We start from the raw sequence: 26,380 nt of genomic DNA, 5'->3' as shown, positions 1-26,380 counted from the left end.
TTGCCAAGACGATTAGTTTCTTGCTTCTTCTAGGGTATAGCTTGCCTCCTTATGTTGGGCTTTACCATTTATTATCCTTTGTAGCGCTGGTTTTGTAGAAAGATATTGTGTAAATTTCATTTTGTCATGGAATATCTTGGTTTCTCCATCTATGTTAATTGAGAGTTTTGCAGGATACAGTAACCTGGGCTGGCATTTGTGTTCTCTTAGGTTCTGTATGACCTCTGTCCAGGATCTTCTGGCTTTCACAGTATCTCGTGAGAAGTCTTTTGTGATTTTGATAGGTCTGCCTTTATGTTACTTGACCTTTTTCCCTTACTGCTTTTAATATTCTTTCTTTATTTTGTTCATTTGGTGCTTTGACTATTATGTGATGGGAGGAGTTTCTTTTCTGGTCCAATCTATTTGGAGTTCTGTAGACTTCTTGTATGTTTATGAGCATCTCTTTCTTTAGGCTAGGGAAGTTTTCTTGTATGATTTTGTTGAAGATATTTATTGGTCCTTTGAGCTGGGAGTCTTCACTCTCTTCTATATTTATTATCCTCGGGTTTGATCTTCTCGTTGTGTCCTAGATTTCTTGTAAGTTTTGTACCAGTAGCCTTTTCTATTTTACATTATCTTTGACAGTTGTGTCGATGATTTCTATGGAATCCTCTGCTCCTGAGAGTCTCTTTTCTATCTCTTGTATTGTGTTGATGATGCTTATATCTATGGCTCCTTGTCTCTTCCTTTGGTTTTCTATATCCAGGGTTGTTTCCATGTGTTCTTTCTTGATTGCTTCTATTTCCATTTGTAATTCCTTCAACTGTTTGATTATGTTTTCCTGGAATTCTTTCAGGGATTTTTGTGATTCCTTTCTATAGGCTTCTACTTGTTTATTTATGTTTTCCTGGGTTCCTCTAAGGGAGTTTTTCATGTCTTTCTTGAAGTCCTCCAGCAGCATGATCAAATGTGATTTCAAATCTAGATCTTGATTTTCTGGTGTGTTTGGATATTCTGTGTTTGCTTTAGTGGGAGAATTGGGCTCCAATGATGTCATATAGTCTTGGTTTCTGTTGCTTAGGTTCCTGCGCTTGCCTCTCACCATCAGGTTGTCTCTGGCGTTACCTTGTTCTGCTATTTCTGACATTGGCTAGACCGTCCTATAGTTAGACCCGTTTTCCTGTTTTCTTTCAGCCAGTTATGGGAACAGAGTGTTCTGCTTTCAGGCATGTAGTCTTTCCTGTCTACTGGTCTTCAGCTGTTCCTGTAGGCCTGTGTCCTGAGTCCACCAGGCAGGTCACTTGGAGCAGAAAAGTTGGTCTTACCTGTGATCCTTTGGCTCAAGTTGCTCGTGGGGAGCTACTTTTGAGCTCTCCATGAGGGCAGCAACCAGGATGTCCTGCGCCGCCTTTTCCCGGGCCCCCATGCACCAGAGTCCCAGATGGTGTTAGGTGTTTTCCTCTGGAATGAGAAATGTGGGCAGAGTGTAGTCTCTTCTTGCTTCCCAGGCGTGTCTCCCCCTCTGAAGGTTTAGCTCTCCCTCCCATGGGATTTGGTTGCAGAGAAGTGTTGACTGGGTCCCTTCAGGTCCCGGGAGTGTCTGGACTGCGGTGGACCTGCCACTGGAGTGCCCCTATCTTCTGGTTCCCAGAGGCCGTATACAATTTGCTTTTGGGCTAGGGATGTGCGCAGGGGTGGGCAATATTTGTGGTCTCTCCTGCTCTGGTATCTCAGAACTGCCCAGATGTCCAGGAGTTGAGCTCTGTCTCCCCTGGGGTTTGGGAGCAGTGAGCTGTGGGCCGGGATCAGGGAGGTTAGATATGATTCTTCTTTACTTAAGTTTTATTTTGAATTAGTATCCAAAAACAGAGATGCTACTGAAATTAAACTTCCATTTCGTGAATTTATAATTAGAAATGAATAGCTTCCAAGGCATACAAAATGTGTTCTAACCTCATTTTAAGGGTGTATTACATAAAGCTTCAGAGAGATTCAGTTAATTATTAAAAAGCTTCAAAGACTTTAGGGACTTATTATTGGCAGTTTCTGACTGTGTTCTTTTCTAGCTCCTCACAGCTTCCTACATTTTGGCTTCATGTGTGAAAGGGCCTTATAACTATGCTGTCTAGCATTGCTTGTTTTTTGTCCTGAGTTACTCTTTTTCAAAGCATGGGTAATCACTACATTATTTTACTACCCAAGCTGTTTCTATATGCATCATATATATATATATATATATATATATATATATATATATATATATATATACACATATATATAAAACATTAACTTGACAACCGTTGATTGTTGTCTTGTTTCTATTGGCAAGTAGTCATTTTTCTCAAGTAAAGAAACTGAAGAGAAAGTGTAATATTAATTTCTTCTAAAATACTAAATATGGAAAAGTAATAGTGGCGCAAAAAATAAAATCTTGTCACCGAAAGCCACAAGTGTGAGCAATCAGACACCTATTTTGACACTTGGCCTAGAGAACAATCGCAGCTCTCACCTCTGAAATACAGTCAGGAATTTGACATCAGTGTCTTACAGATCAATGAATCCTGCAGATGCCCAAAAATCTTGGTCCTAAGGTGCCAGACTTATATCTCCTGGACCTTCAGTCAGGGGACCTTGGGTTTTAGAGTCTCTGAGAATTTTATTCATATATATATATATATATATATATATATATATATGAATAGAATTTTATTCATATATATGAATAGAATTATATATAATATATATGCTATATATATATAGTTATGTTAACCATGGCTACTCCTTTCATCAAGTCCTCTGCGGTCTTCTTTGGCCATGCCCCCATCTCAAATTCATGTCTTCTTTTTATGTTGTTTAACCTACTGAGTACAATCAGTATTCTACCCTCAAATTTTAGCAAGCAACCAAGAGAAAGAGCAGTAGCAGTAGCCTATTATTGCTTCAGGGTTGTCTCTTTGACACTCTTGATCAGCGCACTGAAATGGGATATTCTATATCTGGTTGGGGGATCTTTTCTTTTCTGTTCTTTTCTTCCTTCCTTCTTTTCTTGTCTTTACTTTAGATCCAGATAGCTGCTGTCCCTCCCTGTCACTCTATCCAACAATCCCGTCCCCGTCTTCTCTGACAGTGTTGAGTCTCCACACTCCCCAGTATACCCCTACCCTGACACAGGCTAGGCACATCCTTTCCCACTGGGGCCAGACAAGGCAATCAAGCTAGAAGAACATATACCACAGACATTCCACAGCTTTTTACATAGACCCTGTTCCAGTTGTTCTGGATCCATGTGAAGACTGAAATGTATATCTGATCCATATATGTGGTAGACCTATGTCCAGCCATGTATGCTCTTTGGTTGGTCATTCAGACTCTGAAAGCCCCAAGAGTCCAGGTTAGTTGATTCTTTGGTCTTCTTGTGGAATTCTCATCTCTACTAGGGCCCTAAATACTTCCCCCAACCCTTCCATAAGAGATCCAAAGCTCTATTCACTGTTTGGCTGTTTGACTCAGCCTTCTGAGTCAGCTGCTGGTGAAGCCTCTCAGAGAACAACCATGTTAGATTTCTGTCTGCAGTCGTAACAGAATATAATTAATAATGTCAGGGATTGGTGCTTGCCCATGAGATTAGTCTCTAGTTGGGCCACCTATTGCATGGCCAATCTCTCAGTCTCTGCTCCATTCCATCCTGGCATTTTTTTCTTTTTTTTGCAGACATGATACATTTTGAGTCATAAGTTTTGTGGATAGGTTAGTGTCTCTATCACTTTCTAGGGTTACTGCAGGTGGTGATATCTTCAGGTTCTATATCCCTAATAATGTGTGTGACAGCTAAAGTTACCCCACTGATTCTTGGGCACCTCCTCTATCTCAGGTCTCTGGCATGTCCCTGAGATATACCCACCTCCCCTCTGCCACCACTTGCAGATTTACATTCATTCTCATGGACATCTGGACAGCAATCCTGTCCCTCCCCACACCTGATTCTGAAACTCTCATTTCCCTCCTCATCTACTCTCCTACCCAGTTCCCTCCCATTTGCCTCCTAAGACTATTTTACTCTCCCTTCTACTTGAGATTCATGTATCCTTGCTTGGGGCTTCCTTCTTGTTTAGCTTCTTTGGGTCTGTGGAGTGTGTCATGGGTATCTTATATTTTATGGCTAATATCCACTTTTAGTGCTATTGTATGATTTTAAATATCATTTTCTAGTCCTCCTACTTTATCTTTGTGGTTTTTAGGTACCCTATGATATCTATTCATTAACCTGTTTTCTCCCATTTATTATTGGCATATTTCAGTACATTTTTATTTGTCAGAAAGTCAATATTTGTACATTTTACCCAATAACTCTTTAATTTAGAATTAAAAGACAAATATTATTCTGTCCTTTCCTTTACAAGTATATCTCTTGCCTGGAGTGGTAATTTTTTGATGTTTTATGTAGTTTCCAAATATTATACAGCATTTACTGCAGATTGAAGAATCCTCTTTACTCTTGTACCAGGTGTACTGGCAACATACGCTCCTCCATTTCCTCTACCTCTTCTTTTAAAATCTCTCATTTGCTTTGGAAAAATATCTTTGGTGTGTATAAGGTCTGCATTTGATCATGTTGTCTGTACATGTTGAGGGTGTTATAACCTTAATCTTCTGACTTATGCATTATTCCCAATGTGAAAGCAGTTGTGTGCCCCATTGGTGTTTACTTGGATATGATGAGGTTTTTTGATTTGGTCAATTTCAATGTTTTCTCTTATTTCTTGTTCTACTTTGCCACCTTAAATCATCTGCTTGTTCTTATCTGTACTATCAGATATTAACATGTTTCTTGTAGTAATCTGCTTAGAAATAATGCATTTCCCCTTTACTAAAAGAAAAATTTCAAAAGTTTCTAATATAATTTTGAAGATTGCTTGTTTTCAAGTTTAGTGTGACTCGGTTCTCTCATGTATATCCCTGTCTCAGGGATACCTCTGTCCCTGTCAAACATGGCATTTTTTGTCAGTGTGTTATTGTCTTCTTTGCTGATCCTTGCTTCTTGTTCTCCCTTTCCAAAGGTCCCAGACTTTTGTTAAACCAAATTCACTCATTGATGTTGGGGTCCAGAAATCTCCTCACAAATCACATGAACATCAATCTCAGGCAGACATGGGTATTTTTTGAGCGTATACCTCAGTACTGATCGATCAGCACTACCATTCAGGTTTGGGAATTGAACTGTGAACCCTGACTTAAGGTACTACCAGTCTCTTTAAGCTTGAGCTCTACAAACATCTGTGCCAAGTTATTTCATCAATCAGGATTTAGAGGTAGGATAGTTTCCTTAGAAACACGTCCTTGTTGTACACTTATCCTATTCTCATTTGTTGGGATACTCAACTGTGGCAGGAAACTTGCCTTCTCTAACTTATCTATTCATGTCTTAACTTATCTATCAGGATGGGGCTCGTCTAACATTCATGTCTTAACTTGCCAACAAAGATGTCAGTTAACCACACGTATGTTTCTTTCTGCCAAGTAGTGTGTCAGTTTCCAGGGAGATCTTAGGAACTTCAACATAACTTAACCACTATTCAAAATGAAAGTCTTATTCCAAATAGTTTCTTATATTGGTGCAGGTGTTGCTTTTGTGTTGGGGTCTATCCTAGGGACAACTGTGATGAATGTTTCCCAAGGGCCCAGGACATTACAGAATGTGTAATCAACTTGGGCATGAAAAAGTTTCCCTATAATGGTAGACAAGACAGGTAATAGTTACCTAGGCCTTAACATTTTTCCTAGGCCTTAACAATTAAGGTTTGTTTTTTTGTTTCTTTATTTTGTCAACTTAGGTTATACTAAGTTTTATCACATAAATCAATATAAATTTAATATTGTAGGAGTCTGTATTCATTCTGCAAATAATCAGAATTTCGTTTTAAAATGTTCACTGCTTATCATTTATTTATTGCACATCTACTTTTTATTTAAAAATATAAAAACCAGCTTTACTTTGAAAATTAATTTACATAGATGTTGGGTCAAATTTAGCCCATGGTTGAAATTTTCCAAACCCTGCTCTATTGCAGAAACTATAACACTATTTTGAAATTTGTGGCTTAGAGTTAATTTTCCCACTAGGCTTCACATTTTTCTGTAATTGACTCATTTCCCTTTCTTTTTTAGTAGGAAAAAATGTATCTCGGATTGATAAACTTTTTAAAAATTGTTGATGAATGACTGTTATGGTGGTAGTGTTTTTGTTTAAACAAAAGCTATGATTTATTACTCTGTAAGGAAAATAATTAAACTCTATGGTGGTCAGTTCATGTAGGTTCTTTTAGGTCTTAGTACATTTTTTTCCCAGTGAATTAGTTTTGCTGATTGAATTTTAACACCCCAAATATACTTTTTGTTCCTAAATTTGTCTACACAAATGTGTTTTTGTTTTACTTTTTTGTTACAAATTTCTCTCATTACAGGGAGTTAGTAGAGAGCTCTGTCATTGTAATGCATTGCCTATTAAGAATTCTGAAAAATCCACATTTTAAACACAATAAAGGTAAATGAAACCAAAAATGCATTTTAGACGACTCTAAGTAAACTAGGTACTTGCAAAGGTGTTACAGACATTAGGTAAATTGTCTGAACCATTCTTACCAGTAGTAAAAGAACTTGTAGAATATATCAATATCCAACTTCCTTTTCATTTTATTTAATTCTTTTTTTCCTTCCCCCCATCTTTATTAAATTGGGTATTTCTTATTTACATTACGATTGTTATTCCCTTTCCAGGTTTCCAGGCCAACATCCCGCTAACCCCTCCCCCTCCCATTCTATATGGGTGTTCCCCTCCCCATCCTCCCCCCATTACCGCCCTCCCCCCAACAATCACTCTCACTGGGGGTTCAGTCTTGGCAGGACCAAGGGCTTCCCCTTCCACTGGTGCCCTTACTAGGCTATTCATTGCTACCTATGAGGTTGGAACCCAGGGTCAGTCCATTTAGAGTCTTTGGGTAGCGGCTTAGTCCCTGGAAGCTCTGGTTGGTTGGCATTGTTGTTCACATTGTTGGTCTCAAGCCCCTTCAAGCTCTTTCAGTCCTTTCTGTGATTCCTTCAGAGGAGGTCCCGTTCTCAGTTCAGTGGTTTGCTGCTGGCACTTGCCTATGTATTTGCTGTATTCTGACTGTGTCTCTCAGAAGAGATGTTAATCCGGTTCCTGTGGGCCTGCACTTCTTTGCTTCATCCATCTTATCTAGTTTATTTAATTCTTATGATATAACTTTATGCTTTATAAGATGATAAATCAAATGATCACTCATAAATAAAATTCATCAAAATATCTCAATATATTAACTCTCTTCTCCTATGCGTGCTGCTATAAATATCACCCTTAGAACCACGTGCACATCATGAAGTCTGCAGGTTACACTGTTTAGTTAGTGACTTTCTAATATCCCCATCTTGCTTGCCAAGGCATGAGAAATTTAGAGCTCTTCCCTGGGATCCTCTGTGAAGATTTGGTTCCTGGTGATGAACTGAGATCCTCAGCAGCATTTGAAGGGGATTAGGTAACAGCTCTTTTTAACAAGCCTGGTGAGGACCAAGCTGCTCTGAGGTTCAGCATTTGTACTACAAATGATGAGAAGCCACATCAATGAGGTTTCCTCCAGAGTTGCTCTACTCTGAGCTGCCTTTCCCATTGTTGGTTTTTCTTACTTGCTGCTGTTTGCTGAAATCTGGTTTTGTGGTATTCCTGATGCTGTCTCTCACTGAACGATCACCTCTTTTGTTTGTTTGCTTGCTTGTTTTAATATCTTAAGGGAGTCAACTGTCTCGCCCTGAAACTTAAAAGCTGTGAGCTGGTCAACAATTTTATCAATGGCAACTAGACTTCCATAAGGATTTGTCAGTCAGCATATCATCATTGGACTTTAGTTAATTAGTATGTTTACTGAACGTCGGCTGAGTGTGCAGTGTTATGCTACATGGTTTATGGCAATAAAAAGCAATAGATTTTAAAATCACTTAAAATCAAATATTTTAGTAACTACAAAGTATTCATTACTACAGAGTTTGCATTTTAATTTCAAAAATTTAGTAATTGAAAAAGATATGGAGTGTAATTTAAAACTTATGAGGTGTGTTACAAATATCATCCATTAAAATGATGTTTAATAGCTCATACTATATCATCAACTGTGGCAAATATTAGATTGAATTCTAACAGAGAGTAAAATAATAATGAAAATGGGTATGTGTTTGTTTGTCTGTGTAGTTGGCAGACCGTGCTGAGAATAGTGGATAAAACAATCCTACTTTAGGGCTTGGGTACAACTCAGCTATTGAGTTCTTCCGTAGTATAAGTCTCTGAGATTCTCTGCAACTGCTGAAAGGAGACTCAGTCAAAAGAGTGCAAGCAAAGGACTTTTCCTATGCAATGAAATCCAATGATAAGAAGAGAGTATGTATTTCAAATGTCCAATTCGTATGATTGGGCCTTATTTTATACATTTTACCAGAATGAAAAGTATTTTGATATCTGAACATATATATATATATATATATATATATATATATATGTTAAAAGCAATGGCAGTTGAAAGAATAGAAACACCCCAAAAAACAAATAGTTAGCAATTGTTTCATGTAGGACACAGGCACAAAAGGCAATGATGACTAATAATAAAAATTAATATGACCAGTATTTTATTTATTTAAGACTGTTGTTTAGCATATGATTCCAGTATATCTTAACATTATTATTCAAAGTCTTCACATTCAGGGACTTTAAGAATATTATTATTATTATTATTATTATTATTATTATTAATACTGTTACTATTATCATCACCATCATCGTCATCACAACCACTGAGTCAAGAACATGCTATTTAGTCCTGTCTAGCTGTAAGGTTAGTTTTAGCCCAGGCTATCCTCAAGCTCAATATCCACTACTTTAACCTCTCGAACAGCAAGATTACAAGCATGCCCTAATATACCTTTCTGTTTTGATTTTAAATGTCCAACATACCACAGGGCTGCTAGACAGATGCAGGGGTGTGAGTGCCCAAGAACACACTGCAAACAATTATCATGTGGACTTTGGAAGCACAGGGTTCAACATGGAGGTGGAACTGTCTTTTCTCTAGTATTTCCTAGAAACATTTTGCTACAAGTCATTTTATCTGTGTGGTTTTTAAATTTAAGCATTTAAGCACAAGGTTGAAACCGAGTTTCCTAAATGGCTTATATGTAGACATTAGAAATTTTTATTTTTACTATGAATTTTATGTTTTTATTAAATTCTGGAACTTTAAAAAACATGATTTTATTTATTTTTCTCTTTCTTTGCGTATTAAAATTCAAGTTGTAGTTTATGTTGGCAACTGCAAGTGCCCTTTTATGTGCTGATAGGAACCTGCTCTATTTATTTTCAGCTTTACTATGTAGCAGTACTTGTTTATGGGCTTACAATAACATTGATCACTGAAGGATACAGTTCAGGATCTGACCATCTTAGTTACTTTATTTATAAACATTCTTTGTCATTATCACTTAGGTACAATTTAGTGTTTTACTTTGTCTTTTCTGTAATACAATACCATTGTTTGTGAAGATCTTTCTTTTCCTCTTTCCCTGTCCCTCCCTCCTTTCATTTCTTTTTCTTTAGAAGAGCTGTATGTGCTCAGGCTAGTCTGGAACTCATGATCCTCCTGCCTCAGCCTCTGTAGAATTGGGATTTCAGGATTGGAGCCATCATGAACAGCTAGTTTCATTTTGTTCATATGAAGCATGCATTCTTTTCTTTTTCTATTGTTTTGTTTTTCCTTATGATATGATGCAATAAACCTTTTGCTGAAGCTGTACCTAGTGAGAGAAATGTCTCACAAATATCAAAATTTAATAAATTCAAAATATTCTATGTAAATAATTTCTAACAGTATCATTATATTTCTCTTATGGACACTTTAAGATTATTTTTTTTTTGCTATAGAATCACATCTGCGAACAATAATCCTTTCCTATTTCTATCCAAATTATATCTATAATTTGTCTTATTGTTGTAGCTAAGGTGTTGAATACTATTTTGAACAGGAGTAGAGAGACTGGATGTGTGTGCAGTATTTCTTTCTTTTTTCTTTTCTTTTACTGGATATTTTCGTAATTTACTTTTCAAATGTTATCCTCTTTCCTGGTTTCCCCTCCAGAGAAACCTCCATCTATTCCCCTCCCCTTCTCTCCATAAGGGTATTATTCACCCATCCACTTACTCTCTCCTACCTTCCCATCCTGGAGATTCCCCTACAGTGGGGCATCAAGTCTTCACACATCCAAGGCATCTCCTCCCATTGATGCCCAACAAGGCCCATCCTCTGCTACATATGCAGCTGGAGTCATGGGTCCCTCCACGTGTACTCTTTGGTTGGTGGTTTAGTCCCTGGGAGATATGGGGTGTCTGCTTGGTTGATATTGCTGGTTTTCCTATGGGGTTGTAAACATCTTCAGCTACCTCAGTCCTTTATCTAACTCCTCCATTGGAGACTTAGTACTCAGTACAATGGATAGCTGCGAGCATCTGCCTCTGTCTTTGGCAGGCTCTGGCAGATCCTCTCAGGAGACAGCTATATCAGACTCCTGTCAGCTGCACCACTTGGTATCCCCAAGATTGACTGGGTTTCATGACTGCATGTGGGATGAATTCCTGTGTGTGGCAGTCTCTGGCTAGCCTTTTCTTCAGTCTGTGCTTCATACTTTGTCTCTGTATTTCCTCCTATGAATATTTTGTTTCCCATTCTAAGACGTATTGAAGCATCCACATGTTTGTCTTTCTTCTTCAAAAGTTTTGTGTGGTCTGTAAATTCTATCTTGGGTAATCAGAGCTTTTGAGCTAATATCCACTTACCAGTGAGTGCTTACCATGTGTGTTCTTTTGTGACTGGGTTACCTTATTCAGGATGATATTTTCTAGTTCCATCCATTTGCCTATGAATTTCATGAAGTCATTGCTTTTGATAGCTGAGTAGTACTTCATTGTGTAAATGTACCACATTTTCTGTATCTATTTCTCTGTTGAAGGACATCTGGGTCCTTTCCTGCCTCTGGCTATTATAAATAAGGCTACTATGAACATTGTGGAGCATGTGTCTTTGTTGTATGTTGGAGCATCATTTGGGTATATGCCCAGGAGCGGTACAGCTGGGTCCTCAGGTAGTACTATATCCAGTTTTCTGAGGAACCTCCAGACTGATTTCCAGAGTGGTTGTACCAGTTTGCAGTTCCAGCAACAATGGAGGGGATACCATTTGAAATGTAAATAAAAAATATACAATAAAAATGTAGATTCAGAAAATAACAATAACAAAACGAAGGAAAAACAGAAAAAAAAGAAGAAAATACTGTCTTTTCCCCACTGGATGGTTTTAGCTCCTTTGTCAAAGATCAAGTGACCCAAGGTTGTAGGTTCATTTCTGGGTCTTCAATTCTATTTCACTGATCTACCTGACTGTCTCTGTACCAATACTATTCTCAACAATAAAAGAATTTTGGGGAATCACCATTCCTCACCTCAGGCAGTATTACCAAGCAGTATTTCTGACTTTAGTGGAAACACTGAGTTCTTCGTTAGTTAGGAGGATTAAGATGATGTTGGCTCTGGGTATCTTATATAGTGCCTTTGTTATGTAGGAAAATGACTTCAGGAATTCATTCATCTGATGAATGTTGGATTTTATTGCAGATCTTTTTTGCATATAGTAAAATGGTCAAGTGTTTAGTGTTTTTGAGTTAATTTATGCAGAGTATTGCATTTGTTGATAACATTATGTTGAACCCTCCCTATATCCTTGAGATGATGCTATCTTTGATTGTGGTAGACAGTCTTTCTGATGTATTCCTGAATTCCATTTTAAGTTATCTATTAAAAAAGGTTTCTGTTTCTGTTCATCAAAAATACTAGTGTACAATTTTATTTTTGAAAGGTTTTACTTAGTTCTTATATTCTTTTTACTATTATAATAGGCACCAAAATGTTATCAATTAGTAAATTATCTGCCAAATGACTGATTCCTATCTTATGGCAAAGTGTGTTAACAAGTGAACTTAGGATAAGTTTTCCAGTAGGTTATATGTAACAGAGAAACTTTTAATAAAGATATAATCAGAGTGGAGTAGGCAGGCAAAGAACAGACTGACAATGACCAAATTACAAATGCTATCCCATTTAGCAGATGATAGCAGAAAAAGATAATTGATGCCTTCCCATCATCCAGCTACCTGGATAGTAAGGTTTATTTACCCTTTACCACTAGTTATCAGGGCTCAGAAACTCAAGAATATAACCTTTCTCTTTCTATGTGTTTTTTGTTTGTTTTGTTTTATTCTTACTTTCTTGTTATAGGAACTACATGAAACTAAAACCATTAAATATGATGAATTTTCTGGAATTTTGTTCTGAATTTATTTTTCAATATGACAAATGTTATATTCAAATGTAGGATAGGGTCTAGATAGGATATATAGAAAATTTGTGGTTTCAATTCTTACTCGATTTATTCCTCTCATTTTAGTTATTATAAGAGAGATGAACAGCATGCTAACCAGTTATGTAAGATTAAAAATTATCCCATCTGATCTTAAAAATTTAGCTTCTAGATTAGATGAAAACTAATTAAAAATTATTATTTTTATTATATCCTGTCCCTTTGGACAAATAGCACACAATGAAGTGCATTCCAATAATGAAATGCACATAGAGACGAATTCCTTGTGAAAGAAATCTTTCCTTGCACTTAAACAGATAACTGCTGTAGTTTTTTTAAAGACATACTGTGTTCCTCTAACTTTAAATATCTATTCCTACATATAATCTATCAATCTTACATTTTCATGGAAAACTATGATCCCTATTAGTTCAATTGACTATTAAATATGTATCTTGACATTTATATTTAAAGTTAAATTTCTCTAAATTTTAAAAAATAAATGGTCAAGTGTAATTGTGCTTTCCTATGTGCCTGGTTGTTGTCTTGAAGGCTTACTGCTGAGCAAAGTCATCCTTCCTTGTTCTTTCTGAATTCAAGCTGGCTGGCTCAACAAACTGTGGTGGTTCAAATCTCTCTCCAGTTGATTGATTCAATCTAGCTTCTCTCAGCCTCTCACTGAACTGCTCTTCTTGGTGTCAAATGAACTCTGGCAATTTATTCTAATCTTCTGGATCATCCTTCTCTGGTTTCAACCTTCTCTGCTGATCTGCACTGAACTGCGTCAACTAACAAACTCAACGTCCCTGCTCTGAATCAATGCACTGACTTCCAACTCACTGACAAACTCAATGGGTTGCCTTCATTCTCCCTACACTGCTCTTAAATAACTTTTCTCCTGAGAGCTGGGCATATCCTATTTCTCAGTGATTCTGTTAAATCTATCTCTGATTGTCACTTTGTCTGTGCCACAATTAAGATCATTGTTTGGGATTAAAGTTGTTATGTACTAAATGATCTTAGCTAGTCAGACATAAGGTGTGTTTACTAAGGGTGTATCTGCATTACATTTGGATGTGATCAGAGCAGCCATGTTGCTGGATTAAAATTCCTCTACAGCAGTGGAGGCAGGGGGATCAGAAATTCAAGGTCAGCCACAGATATAGTGAAAGTTGTGGGTCAGCCTGTGTTAAAGGAAATCATGCCTAAAAACAAATAAAATGTAGCAATTCTGTTTTCTCATTTTAAATTACCAAAATGCATGATGAATATGAATTCAATAACTTTTCTAAGCAAACAAGACATATGAATATATAGAAATGCTGAATTATAATACCATTAACATTAATTAAAGTAACATCTATAAATTTTAACGTAGATCCTCTTTGAGTGCTTATAATTGGTTTCATATAACAGTAGGAAATATAATTCACTCAGGAATTTTTGGGAGGTCTGTTCTTTATTAACTAACCAATCTATTAGTAAGGAGATATCCCATGAAGGCATCAGAGAGTCTAGTTTTAACATGACTTATTAAGATCTGTTCATTCGTGAGGGAGCAGAAATCAAGTTCATAGATGGATCAGAAATTAATAAGCACATGTTGGCTTATAGAACTGGGAGTTTCAGACAATTACCCTTGGAGAACTATGGATTCAAGGGTCACTCAGATTATATTTCCCTTATGCTATGTTTTCTTGTGATTGCTTCTTATCCTGCACACCACTTTAGGTCATGGCAGATGCAGCTTTATGGTCTTCACAGCCAGCTAACACTGTAAATCCTGGTAGGTCCAAGAAATTTATGGTATGACTCACTGGTTGGGCTTCAGTCAATGCTTGCTCTTATCATTTCAAAACTATTGTTCTTCAGTGATAAAATCCTTCTTGAAACACTAGAAAGGCAAAGAATGGAAGCATATCTCTAAAAGGATAGCAAAGTAGACATGTCTCAGGGAAGTGTGATTCTGGCACAGAAGTCGTCTTTAATGTTTTCTTGAAGCATAACATCAGAAGTGAACAGGTCTGTCTCCCATTTAGCTTAGATATGTTGTCTCTTTACCGCACATTGCTGGTCCCAACACATCTCTGCTTTTGTACAGATCTAATTGGCATCAGGACTGTCATTTATAAGTGCTTATAATTTGAAATATAAGCACAAGCTAGGAGTTAGGAGGTTTCCTCTTTAACTGATGTACTCAACTTTGCAGAAACAACGAAGCTTATGACAATGTTTTATGTGCTTAGATAATGGCTTTCATATAGCACTAGGAAATGTAGTTCCTTCTGAGCAATGTCTGGGTGGTCTGCATGGATTCCTGCTCAGAATTACTTTTGTAAAAAGATTTTTCTAGACTGCTATGGATTTAAGACAGCAGTAATTTATCTTTGTCTTTGTCTCTGTCCCAGTCTGCAATTTATGTGCCTTTCTACACGTCATTAGTACTGCTTTCCCTGAAATCTGGGCGCTACATTTCTTGTCCTCAAAGTAGCACATAAAGGTGTTAGCATAGATATCTCTCTTAATAAAATGGTGCGTTGCTCCATGTCTTCAGTGGTTTTCTGTGAACGTCAGAGCAATATGGAGAGATTTTATATGTACAGCTTCTGTGTTCTAACAGTCATATGACATTATGAACTGCATGTTAAACTCTGTGTCCTTGAGTATTGCTACTTCTGAATTTATATAAGTGGCATTGCTGTACACATAGGATCCCAAACATGTTTTTCTCAAAGTTTTCAAGTTACATGTCTGTTATAAATTAGAATTTCAAATGTTCTGAAATGTAGTATATATTGAATTTATGCACCAAAAAAAACCAATCAAATAAAACTTCACCAATGACAATTTACTTTTCTTTTACATTTCACATTCTTCATTTCTGTTCTTGTTATTTTTTGCACTTTTGCATGCATTAAGTCTTACACAAGTAACTAATTTGCCAACTATCTCTCGTACCAATTTTCAAACTTAAATTATCCTGTAGCTTGGGATATTTTTAGTGGATAAAAGTATCATTTTATAAAACACAGACATCTCAAATAATACTACATAAAAGTACTTCATTGAAACATGACATTTTTGATAAGAGGAGGAGAGCTATGGCAAAGACCTGTTTTTCTACTATACCTAGATTCCCATGCTCATAGGTATTTTACAATTGTTGCTGCTATAGGTGCATATATATTTGTTATAATGTTAGGTGTTTATATTTTGGATCAAATGTTATCATAATACCATTTATATATCTCATTGCACTTTCTTTTAGTTTTAAAACATTATTTTCATTGTTTAATTCTTACCCATGTTCATCTGAGAAATCTTGTTTTATGATGTTTGTTTTAACATTAAGTCATTCTTTACTCAAAATCCTTGGCAAACTTTTCTATTAAAAAACCATTTACTTAACTTCTATTTGAGAAAGGGCACAGTGACTCAGAACTTGCCACTGTGAACACAAATTTTAATATTAACCTTAGTATTGTTTGATGAATATCATTTTAGAAAATATTGCTAGAATTTATTTAGAGACTATTTACAATGAAAATAAAATATGAACAAACTTGGGTTTCTGTCCCAGAATACATGACTAGTGTCTGAAACATTAATGATAACTATTGGCCATTACATAGAATAATTTTTACTGTGTTCTAAACAGCTATGCCTAAGAAGTAGCTTGGTCTTTCATTTATTCATATATTCTTCAACTGTTTAAAACACAGTTCTAAAGAAAGGAAAAGAGATACACACAAATTGAATACGTTCTCTTCAGGCATGAAGGAACCATTACAGAATGCTACCTGGCAACCTCCCTGGTACCTTACTCAGCATCCTAAGGGATGTACTGTCTTTGAGAAGATCAGGGTTATTTTGTTGGTTCTTCTGAGGGATTTCCAATGTACACATCTTTGTGTTCTTGTCAGTAAACTTTTCAAGTGAACTACTAAAATTATTAGTTTTCAATCAGTAAAGAAAAGCAAGATTAGATAGTGGCATGAATTTGATATTTCTAATGTTTAGCCACATTTTCTTACTAGAATCAACTTCAGGCTTTTTTTTTCTCTTTTTAAAAAGTATATTTTCTTGTTAGAATACAAACTAATGTATATGAAAATATCAAAATGAAACCGATTATTTTGTATACTTATGATCATGAATTAAGTAGCAATACACAGACACCAAGCTTATTAAATTATTTCCTATATTTGAAACGAGTTAGAATTACAATTCATATATATATAACTTTGTCAAGTAAATAGTAAAAATTTGGAGTCGCAAGAAACAGTAAACTGAACAAAAACACACGAGAGAAATAAACACACAAAGTGCTAGAGTTAGAGTAAGCATCAGCGAAAGCAACTTCCAAAGAAAAGACAAGGGAGGGCAAATATCAAACATTCATTATTATACAGTATCGCCAAAAGAAGAAAATAATAGTTTGTCCTTGGGCTGTATGTAATGCAATATGTTTCAAAGTTAATTTGACAAAAATAATACAGAGGAAATCTAGCTACTGGATAAATCTGTCTGAAACATGGAACCAATATACGCAGACTTCCTACAAAATTTCAGAAAAAATTAAATCCCTGACAAAAATGAAATGGGTGAGTTAGGTCTGGAACAGCATAAAGTGAGAGATGGCAGTTAAAAGATCTGTGCACATCTAAAAACAATGCCCCATACATATCCAAAGGGACATATGGCAGAATGGGGAAAGAGATGATTTAGTTGTATAGTTAATGTGTCTTAAATGTAAGTGTTTTTCTATATAAACTGAAATGAGTTTAGGTTTCAATATTTCAACTGAAATTAGATTTAAATATTTCATTTACTTCAAAATACAGTAAGCAGTGTATTTTGAAACATAACTGAAGGAATCATATCACCTGAGAATGAAGTGTGTTTGTGAGCCCTTGAGTGTTCTATATCACAACCTCAGAATATGCATTATATGCAGTTGATATTAGAGCTCCATTGAATTTCAGGAGAAAATGTCATTGAGCAGGTAGCTAAGGCGATCAACTATAATTACAAAGTAGCATCATTCTCCTTTGAAGCCCTACCACATCCCATGTTTCTTGGAAGGCTAATGTCCTAACTTATGATAATTCTGTGAGTTTGGAGACCCCGAGAGTGAGGAGAATGAGGATAAGCAAGGACATCGGAGAAGGAACCCCTTAAATAGTTGAAAGAATTGCTAACCTAATCATAAGGTTGAAAAGCAAGATCTTCACGTTTACAATAGCATGTGTCCAACCCAGTGTTGGTGTAACTCAAGGAAGGAAGAAATAGCAGGAAGTTAGTGGCGACTCAAGGTCAACAGAACATGAAGGATGATGGAAGAGAAGAGTTGCCCCTTAGAGGCATTAGAGTGATGATAGTTAGCCTCAGAAAGTACTTTTATAATCACAGTGATGGATGAGGAAGCAAGAAAATACCAAGAAACAAATCATGTGCTTGGAACTAGACATGCCATCTATGGACCAAAATATGTGGTCTAATAAAAGTCGATGTGTCTGATTTTCCCAGACATATTTTGTACATTGTTCTAATCACTTATCAGGAATAACTCCAACAAATAATAGACATAGTTCTCTTCTCCACTCACAATTCTTATTTTATATAAAGGGGCTCAGAAGTATATGTGAAAGATCACCTAAACTCCATTTGAGGAATCATGAATGAAGGAACAGAAAACAAGTTGAACTTACTGGAAAATTCCTAGTGCACAAAAATAAAGAAACTACAAAAGCAAAATCATTAGAAAAATTTGTGGTCATACCAGCACACTGTCATTGAGCAGATTAATTATAAGTGATTAATTAATAGAGTGTTTAAATTTTACCTCAATTAATTTATTTCACAGTTACATAACATTGCAAGATTTCAAAATAACAAGTATTTTAAATAAAGTGATTAACAATAAAAGTGTTAAAAGCTGGGTTAAAAATGTGAAATGGTTTCGTGCAGCTTCTCTATGCCCCTGTGCTCAGAAGAATGAGGGAGTTGATACTTTGAGCTGCACCATTTAGTTGAAGCTCTCTTACTGCTAGTTCTATATAACTCTTGCTGTTTTAGAGGCCACATTTCACCAGTACTCTTATTTTTGCATAACTACGTGATTGTAAAATGGTCTGAATGAAATAAAATTATTTTCTTTCCTAGTAAGAAAGGTTCTTAGGAAAATGACTTGCTCATATCACATGACCACAACAGCAAAATACTATTTGCTGCTTGAAGTGCACGATATACAGACTAGTATTCATTTAAGTAAGGAGACAGAACTCAGAACTGATTTGGACCAAATGCACTGGAACTCACTCCCATGCTTGTAACTTGTCCTTCTGTTCTTTGTGTTACAGAGCCTTTAAAGCAGGGTGTGCTGAGTATGGTATGACGTGCACTCTAACTGCCTAAGTGTGATACATTTGACTCATGTCTTTATTTCTATACTTTTCGTGAAGGGAGGCCATGACGTCAGTTGCAAAAGAACTTAGATTAAGTATATTGTAACATATCTAAAAATGTGTGAAGTGAAAAGGTGCTAGGACAATTTTAGGGTTGCTGCCACGTCATCTCTGAGTTGTTTATTATCCTATGAAGAAGCTTTTTTTTTTTTGTGGTTGAGAATGTGTATTAGCTATGAAATCTGTATCTACTGTATTTACTATATTGAAATGATCTCTTTCTATTCCTGGATCATTAAGGTTTTTTATTTTATTTATTCAGTTTTTTCTTTTTTCTTTTTTTTTTTTTCGGAGCTGGGGACTGAACCCAGGGCCTTGTGCTTGCTAGGCAAGTGCTCTACCACTGAGCTAAATCCCCAGCCCCTATTTATTCAGTTTTTAATCACGAAAAATCGTTCAATACAATTGAGCTGTGATCACATGACTGGGACAACTCCCACTTGAAAAGGGATCATAATCCTCTACGTGGCCAGTTCAATTCGAGGAGCCAGTTTCGTGTAGAGGTTGTTTAAACTGGTAGCATCAGTCATACAAGCCTGTAGTTTTCTTCACTTGTAGTAGCTTTTCCTGCACGAACCATCAGGATACTGCCTCCTTTCATAAAATGAATTAGCAACTGTTCTTTCCCTGAGAGCATTCAGGAGTCTTAAAGAAAAAGGGATGATATATCATCTCTCCATCTTTATTGACACCAGAGATAACCTGTTTATGGGAGTCTTTTGTTTGCTGAATCCAAATCCTTATTAGGTCTGTCTGTTCAGGACTTCTATTTGTCTATGATCCAGTACTTATATATTAATTATTGCCAGTAATTTATCCATTTATTAGAGGATATGCAATTGATGGCATGATTATTCACAATATTCCTCTGATCATTTTTATTACAGGTAATATGATATAATAGGTATTTCAGTTTTATCAATTTTTATTCACATCTTTTTTTCCTTTTTATTGGACATATTTATTTACATTTCAAATGTTATTCTCTTTCCTGGTTTCCTGTCCATAAGCCCTCATCCCCTCCCCCTCCCCCATAAGGGTGTGGCCCCCATCCACCCCACTTACTGCTCCCCTCCCCTGACAACATTCCCCTGCACTGGGGGTTCAACCTTGGCAGTACCAAGGACTTCCCCTTCCCCTGGTGCCCCAACAAGGATATTCTCTGCTACATATGCTGTTGGAGCCCTGGGTCAGTCTTTGGGTTGTGGTTTAGTCCCTGGAAGCCCTGATTGGTTGACATTGTTGTTCTTATGGTGTTGCAAGCTCCTTCAACTCTTTTAATCCTTCCTCTAATTCCCCCAAAGGAGATCGTGTTCTCAGTTCAGTGGTTTGCTGCTAGCATTCGCCTCTATGTTTTGGCTGTGTCTCTCAGGAGAGATCTACATCCCGTTCCTGGCAGCATGTACTTTTTAGCTTCATCCATCTTTTTTTTTTTTTTTTTTTTTTTTTTTTTTTTTTTTTGCATTCAGCTAATTTTTTTTTTTATTAACTTGAGTATTTCTTATATACATTTCGAGTGTTATTCCCTTTCCCGGTTTCCGGGCAAACATCCCCCTCCCCCCTCCCCTTCCTTATGGGTGTTCCCCTCCCAACCCTCCCCCCATTGCCGCCCTCCCCCCATAGACTAGTTCACTGGGGGTTCAGTCTTAGCAGGACCCAGGGCTTCCCCTTCCACTGGTGCTCTTACTAGGATATTCATTGCTACCTATGGGGTCAGAGTCCAGGGTCAGTCCATGTATAGTCTTTAGGTAGTGGCTTAGTCCCTGGAAGCTCTGGTTGCTTGGCATTGTTGTACTTTTGGGGTCTCGAGCCCCTTCAAGCTCTTCCAGTTCTTTCTCTGATTCCTTCAATAGGGGACCTATTCTCAGTTCAGTGGTTAGCTTCATCCATCTTATCTAGTTTTGGTGGCTGTATATATATGGGCCACATGTGGGGCAAGCTCTAAATGGCCATTCCTCCAGTCTCTGCTCTAAACTTTGCCTCCATATCCTCTCCTATGGAAATTTCTTTCCCCCCTTTTAAGGAGTATTTCCCCCTTTTTAAGGAGCATTTTGGTCATCCTTCTTCTTGAGCTTCCTGTGGTCTATGGATTGCATCTTAGGTAATTCGAGCTTTTGGGCTAATATCCACTTATCAACGAGTGCATATATGTGTGTTTTTCTGTGATTGGGTTACCTCACCCAGCATGATAGTCTCTTGTTCATTCCATTTGCCTATGAATTTCATAATGTCATTGTTTTTTATTGCTAAGAAGTACTCCATTGTCTTTTAAAAATTCTAAAAATCTAATTTTATATTTCTTTCTTTTACTTTTTATTTTCAAGCATTTATACTCGGATATTTATGGGCTCCTGTTTCTCTTCCTTATAGTTTTCTGGTCCCCTGACCTACAGACCTTCACTTGAGGTCCTTATATTTCTGAAAGTAGGCATTCATTGCTATAGACTTTCCATTTAGTAATGCTTTTGCTTTATTTGTTAGTAATTTTTTTTATTTCGTTTCAGAGTTTTAGGTGTTATTTTTTAATGTACTTTTAATGAAATGTTTTTCTAACCATTTCATTTTTAGAAGCCTTGCTTGCTTACTTAATGATTTTAAGATGTGTGTTTTTAGATTTTGCATGATAGTTTCTTGGTTAAATATATATTTTATCAGTATTTTTTCTATTATGGGGTTCATCTTTCATCATTGGGTATATTTATTTCAGAGCAGATTTCTCTTTTAATTTGTGAGATCTAAATTATGCATTCTATGCTCACAGCTTTATCTCCAATGTCATACCCATGGCATTAGTTGTAAACCCAAGGTTTTGGGTTTTTTATAGTATTGATAAATTTTTAATTAATCATTTCGTTCTATTACACCTCTGCTAATATCCCACTTCCCTAGTTACCCCTCCACAAATCTTCCACCCTACATCTGCTCTTTCCTCCCTCCTCTTTGCCTCTATGAGGGTGCTCCCCACCCTCCCTCTCCTATCCTACCACTATGCTGGGGCATCAATCCTCCATAAAACCGTGGCCTCCCCTCCAAGATTTTATGGTTCTATATTTTTGTGGTTATTTTCTACTAATGGTATTGCTGGGTTTCATTATACATTTAGGTCTGTGAATCATCTTGAGATATTTTGAAGAGTGTAAAGTTAGTCCTTAAAATCAGTTTGTAATCTGCTGAATATTTTCAGTGTTTGACTTTGTTTCTTTGTCCAAAATAATTTGACTATATGTAGATCGATTTGTCTGGTATTTTCTCCATTTTATTGTTTTACTTGTCTCTTCTTGTAATTTTAACAACTTTGGAGGAAGGCAACTGTATAAGAAGTCTTCATTTTAGTAGTGTCTTTCTTCCTCATTTCCTGTTTTCCTTCAACATTTTGCTGGTGTCCCTATGTCCTTTGTAATCTTTCTAAGAAATATCAAACCAATCTGTTATTATTTATGAAATAACAGTAGAGTTTTAATGATAACTCTTCCAACTTCAGGCTCGCCTCTTTCCCTTTAAACTTTTGTTATCAGTCTAAATGGGGCACTCCTGAGTCAATAGATAGTTTAGGAAGAAACTGTAATGGTAAAATATTGGATCTTTCTATTTATTGATTTAAAATATCTCTCCACTAGAATTTCTTTGATATCATTCATCACTTATAAATAATTTGTAAATTTGTATATATTTATAGATTTTCTCACTTTTATACATTGATTAGTTTTATAATGGAGCATTTCACTCATGTGAGATGCAGGTATAAATGATCTACTTATGTTAATGATTTGTATTTGTTATTTAAAAAATTTACATGTAAATAAAATATACCTTTGTAATATTCACCTCATTTCCCCCTGGAACTTCCAAACACAGTTCGTTCCAAACTTCAAGGACTCTTTCAGTTTCTTTTTTCTTTTATTATTGCGTTTTAACACACTGAGTTCAATGGTTGCTGCCCGAATGCTCACCCAAACGGATCAGCTGGTGGGTCTTAAGAAGTCTCTCATGACCACCCTCTTTCCCCATTGAGAAAAATGGCTTTCACTCCCCCAGAAGTCATCAAACGCTAAGAGCTTCTCAGCGAGACGTGGAACTTGGCACCTTTTGACCACAAACCTGTTCAGGGAGGTTGATCTGTGCAGGTAACCACTGCTGCTTTTAGTTCATGAATGGAATGGCCATATCATACCCAGAAGATTGGGCCTTCTTTCCTTCCTCCAGTCTTTAAACTCTTTATACCCAAACTTCCAAGATATGACTGGGTTTCATCAGGTCATACCTCAAAAAAAGCAACTTCAGGAAGAAGGCTTATATATAACGTTATAGTCTATCACCTCTGAGAAGTCATGATAGTAGGAGTTTGGAATTTGAGGCATTCGGTTACATTGCACTGGGGCCTCAAAAGCAGACAGCAATAACTCTTGGTGCTTAGCTCCATTTATTCTGTCTAGAAGTCCAGTGTATGGAAGGACACTGCATACATTTAGGATGTGCCCTCCTACCTCAGTTAACCCAGTCAAGAAATACTCTTATAGAAATGTCCAGAGCTGCATTTTCATGGCCATTATAGATCCTATTTTGTTAATAATCAAGATTAAACATCACAATTTCTAAAATTAGTTTACCCTTCTCTCTAAAAATTTAAGAAAAGCTCAACAAGTTAATCACATTTCATAATGTATTAGACACAACTAGAGCAATATAGATAGGTAGAGTAATGTGTTATGAACAAAAATCTGAAAGCAAGAAATGTGAAAATTATGACTTAACTAGATATTTGCAAATAGAAGTTTAAAATAAAAAATAAATTTCTGGTGACCACCTCTCTGCAGTTAAGCACAGTTCCATCTGGTGATTTAGATCCCAACCTTGCATTCGCGATTGTAGGCCTTTTACCTCTCACCCATTGTGCTTACTAATAAAATGTGAAAAGCAAAAAAATAAATAAATACACTTCTAGGGAAACTATAAGGGCAAACATTAGGTCAGTAAACCAGGAAATTGTCACTGTACCAAAAGATCCAAGTTGACAAAATTAAAAGGTGTTTTACAACAGGATATTATGGAAAAACGAAAGCACATATGATAAATTAAAATAAAAATTAAATGCAGTTGAAGAGCTACCATCCAGCCTAGTAGATTGGAAACCTAGCTAAGAGGCAAAGGATACAATTGGTTAAAGAATGAAACACATTAGCTACAAAATTTAAAAGCTGAACATTCATTTTAAAAGAATATTTAAAATTAACAAAAATTAGAAATGAATCATAAAGATTGACTGGTCTAATCAGCTAATAGTCCCAATGTTATAAGAATATGTATATCTTATAGCAGTACTTATCCAAAGCACTTTGATTTAATTTAGTACTTTAAATATAGCATTTTGTGCTTTATGGCTTGTAGTATCAGAGGTACATGCTTATAGTTTTTAATTTATACTGATTCTTGCTTATGGTCCTTCTTATCCTTCAGTGATTTTAAATTAAGATTCTAGATACAGGTAAAATATCTAGAAAGCCTGAGTTTCAAAATTCACAGTACTTTTCATATATAGTATTTACCTTGTGGCAGACATAGCTAAGTACATTTCATATATTTACTGAAGCAAACATCAATCACAAGGGAAATTAAATTTTATCTTACAAAGCAAGGCTCAAAGTTAAAATGAAAAAGGAAAAATCAAACATGAAATTCTATAAAGATCAGATTCGCAAATGCCAAGGTAACAAGACCAGCAATATTAGATAGAGTACAGCGCATTAGAGCTCTGAATAAGAGTCTCTAATAAAACGCCATAAATACACAAAATGAAAAGATTGGGAAGTCTGAAGAAAGAAACCTTTGAAGAATGAATTTTCAGGAAACTTCTGGGTTAGAAAACAGTTACACTCTCTCTACCTCTCCATCTTGCTCTTTTATCTTCAAGGAGCAAGCAGGCTGAAAGGCACAGCTTGGAGAAGTTCTACACTTTGTATAAGCACATACAGTAGGTCAGTGTGCCACAAAATCCTTTACTTATAACCACTACTGTGCTAAGAAAGTTGCTGGTTTCTGGATGAAGGTGTGGAGTCTGGAGACTCAATAGTTCCTGTGAAACTCACTATTTGAATCTATAAAATGGAAGTCAGACACAATAGAAATATTTTTAAATTTTTTATTTCTATTATTGTGTGTACGTATGTGTACGTGTACTTGTGTGTGTGTGTGTGTGTGTGTGTGTGTGTGTGTGTGCGCGCAGACACTTTAGTGAAGGTGCCCAAGGTGGCCAAATGTATCGGATTTCCCTGGAGTTGGGCTTATAGGTAATTGAGAGCAACAGGATGTGGGTGCTGGGATCCAAATCTGTGAAAGAAGCAGCAGGCGATGCCAGTGGGTGCTTGTCAATGTTTATTTCTATAGAAGCAGTACATATTTATATGCAACGGGCACACTTTAAAATTTTCTCTGTAGATATGTAATATCTATAAGTTGGCATCTGTTCAGATAATGACCATAGTTATTGAATGAATATCTTATTTTTTCTTGTCAGAATATTTTTTATTTTTCATAAAAATTTTTATGTCCCAAATATAAAACTAACTCTCTCTCTCTCTCTCTCTCTCTCTCTCTCTCTCTCTCTCTCTCTCTCTCATTTTCAGTGTTAGTAGAAAGTGGAGATATCATTTCATTTGTGGGTTTTATCAATTCTGGATATTGTAACATTTACAGAAATATTGTTGGACTCGTGGATCTATCACTTAAAGTGGTGAGTTTTGGCTTATATGCTTCTCTTGATAATTAACTACTCTAATAACTCAGAGATGCTGGGTAACATTCTCTCATACATATTGAGCTCATTTTGCTTTATTTGAGAAAATGATGTTGTTAGGAAAATGACCAATGATCATATTACAAGGTACTTCATGTCCTTTGCGAGAGAAATGAAATTTAAAACCATCCTAAGTACAACTACAGTAGAATAGAAAGAGTAAGACAAATTTTACCAGAAGATTCTCATTAATCCTCATAGTCCTGGAGGTAGAAGAAATCTAAATGTCCATTGATGGATGAATGGTGAAAATGCAGTGTACCTAGATACTGAATTGCCAGAGCACAAGAATCAACGATAAGCTGTATGAACCTCTGTGTAGGTGGTATGAAAACATTAAGCCCCTGAAAGCACAATGTATTCATTTCACTTTTATTAACCAGGCAAAAAGGAGTCATAGTAGCAGAAAAAGAATGATTATTTCTCTGATACTGTTTGATAGGATTCAGTTAAATATGTAAACTGGCTTATTCTCTGACATTCCTGTGATATTCTGAGTAAAGCTTTACTATTTGCAAAAATGACAAATATTCAAGTTGCTATAGCTTGACTTCAACACACTTACTAAAGACTTTCTCCTTGTCCAAGTGCCTGTCAAATGCCTGTCCTGGGGTGAGTAGGTATTTGTTTTTCCATTCCTACAGCTACCTGATCATTTCACTTTTAATACTGATTAGATC

The 26,380-nt window shown here is 36.2% G+C and overlaps 1 protein-coding gene across 12 annotated transcripts in view; it reads left to right on the top strand.

The window, feature by feature from the left end:
* The window catches only part of Cnbd1 (cyclic nucleotide binding domain containing 1), a 373,043-nt gene that overhangs the window by 250,213 nt on the left and 96,450 nt on the right, over nt 1–26,380 (top strand). For all 12 annotated transcript variants that reach the window (XR_010051716.1, XR_010051715.1, XR_010051717.1 and 9 more), the window contains one exon: nt 25,531–25,637. Coding sequence is in view for 8 of the 12 variants with exons in the window: in XM_063261275.1 (XP_063117345.1) it covers nt 25,531–25,637 (107 nt within the window). In the remaining 4 variants the exon portion in view is untranslated. The remainder of the gene's footprint in view (nt 1–25,530; nt 25,638–26,380) is intronic.

The sequence above is a fragment of the Rattus norvegicus genome, chromosome 5 (genome assembly GCF_036323735.1).
Source record: "Rattus norvegicus strain BN/NHsdMcwi chromosome 5, GRCr8, whole genome shotgun sequence".
Taxonomy (NCBI): Eukaryota; Metazoa; Chordata; class Mammalia; order Rodentia; family Muridae; genus Rattus; species Rattus norvegicus.
The sequence above is the reverse complement of the archived record's forward strand: the minus strand, read 5'-3'. Positions and strand labels throughout refer to the sequence as shown.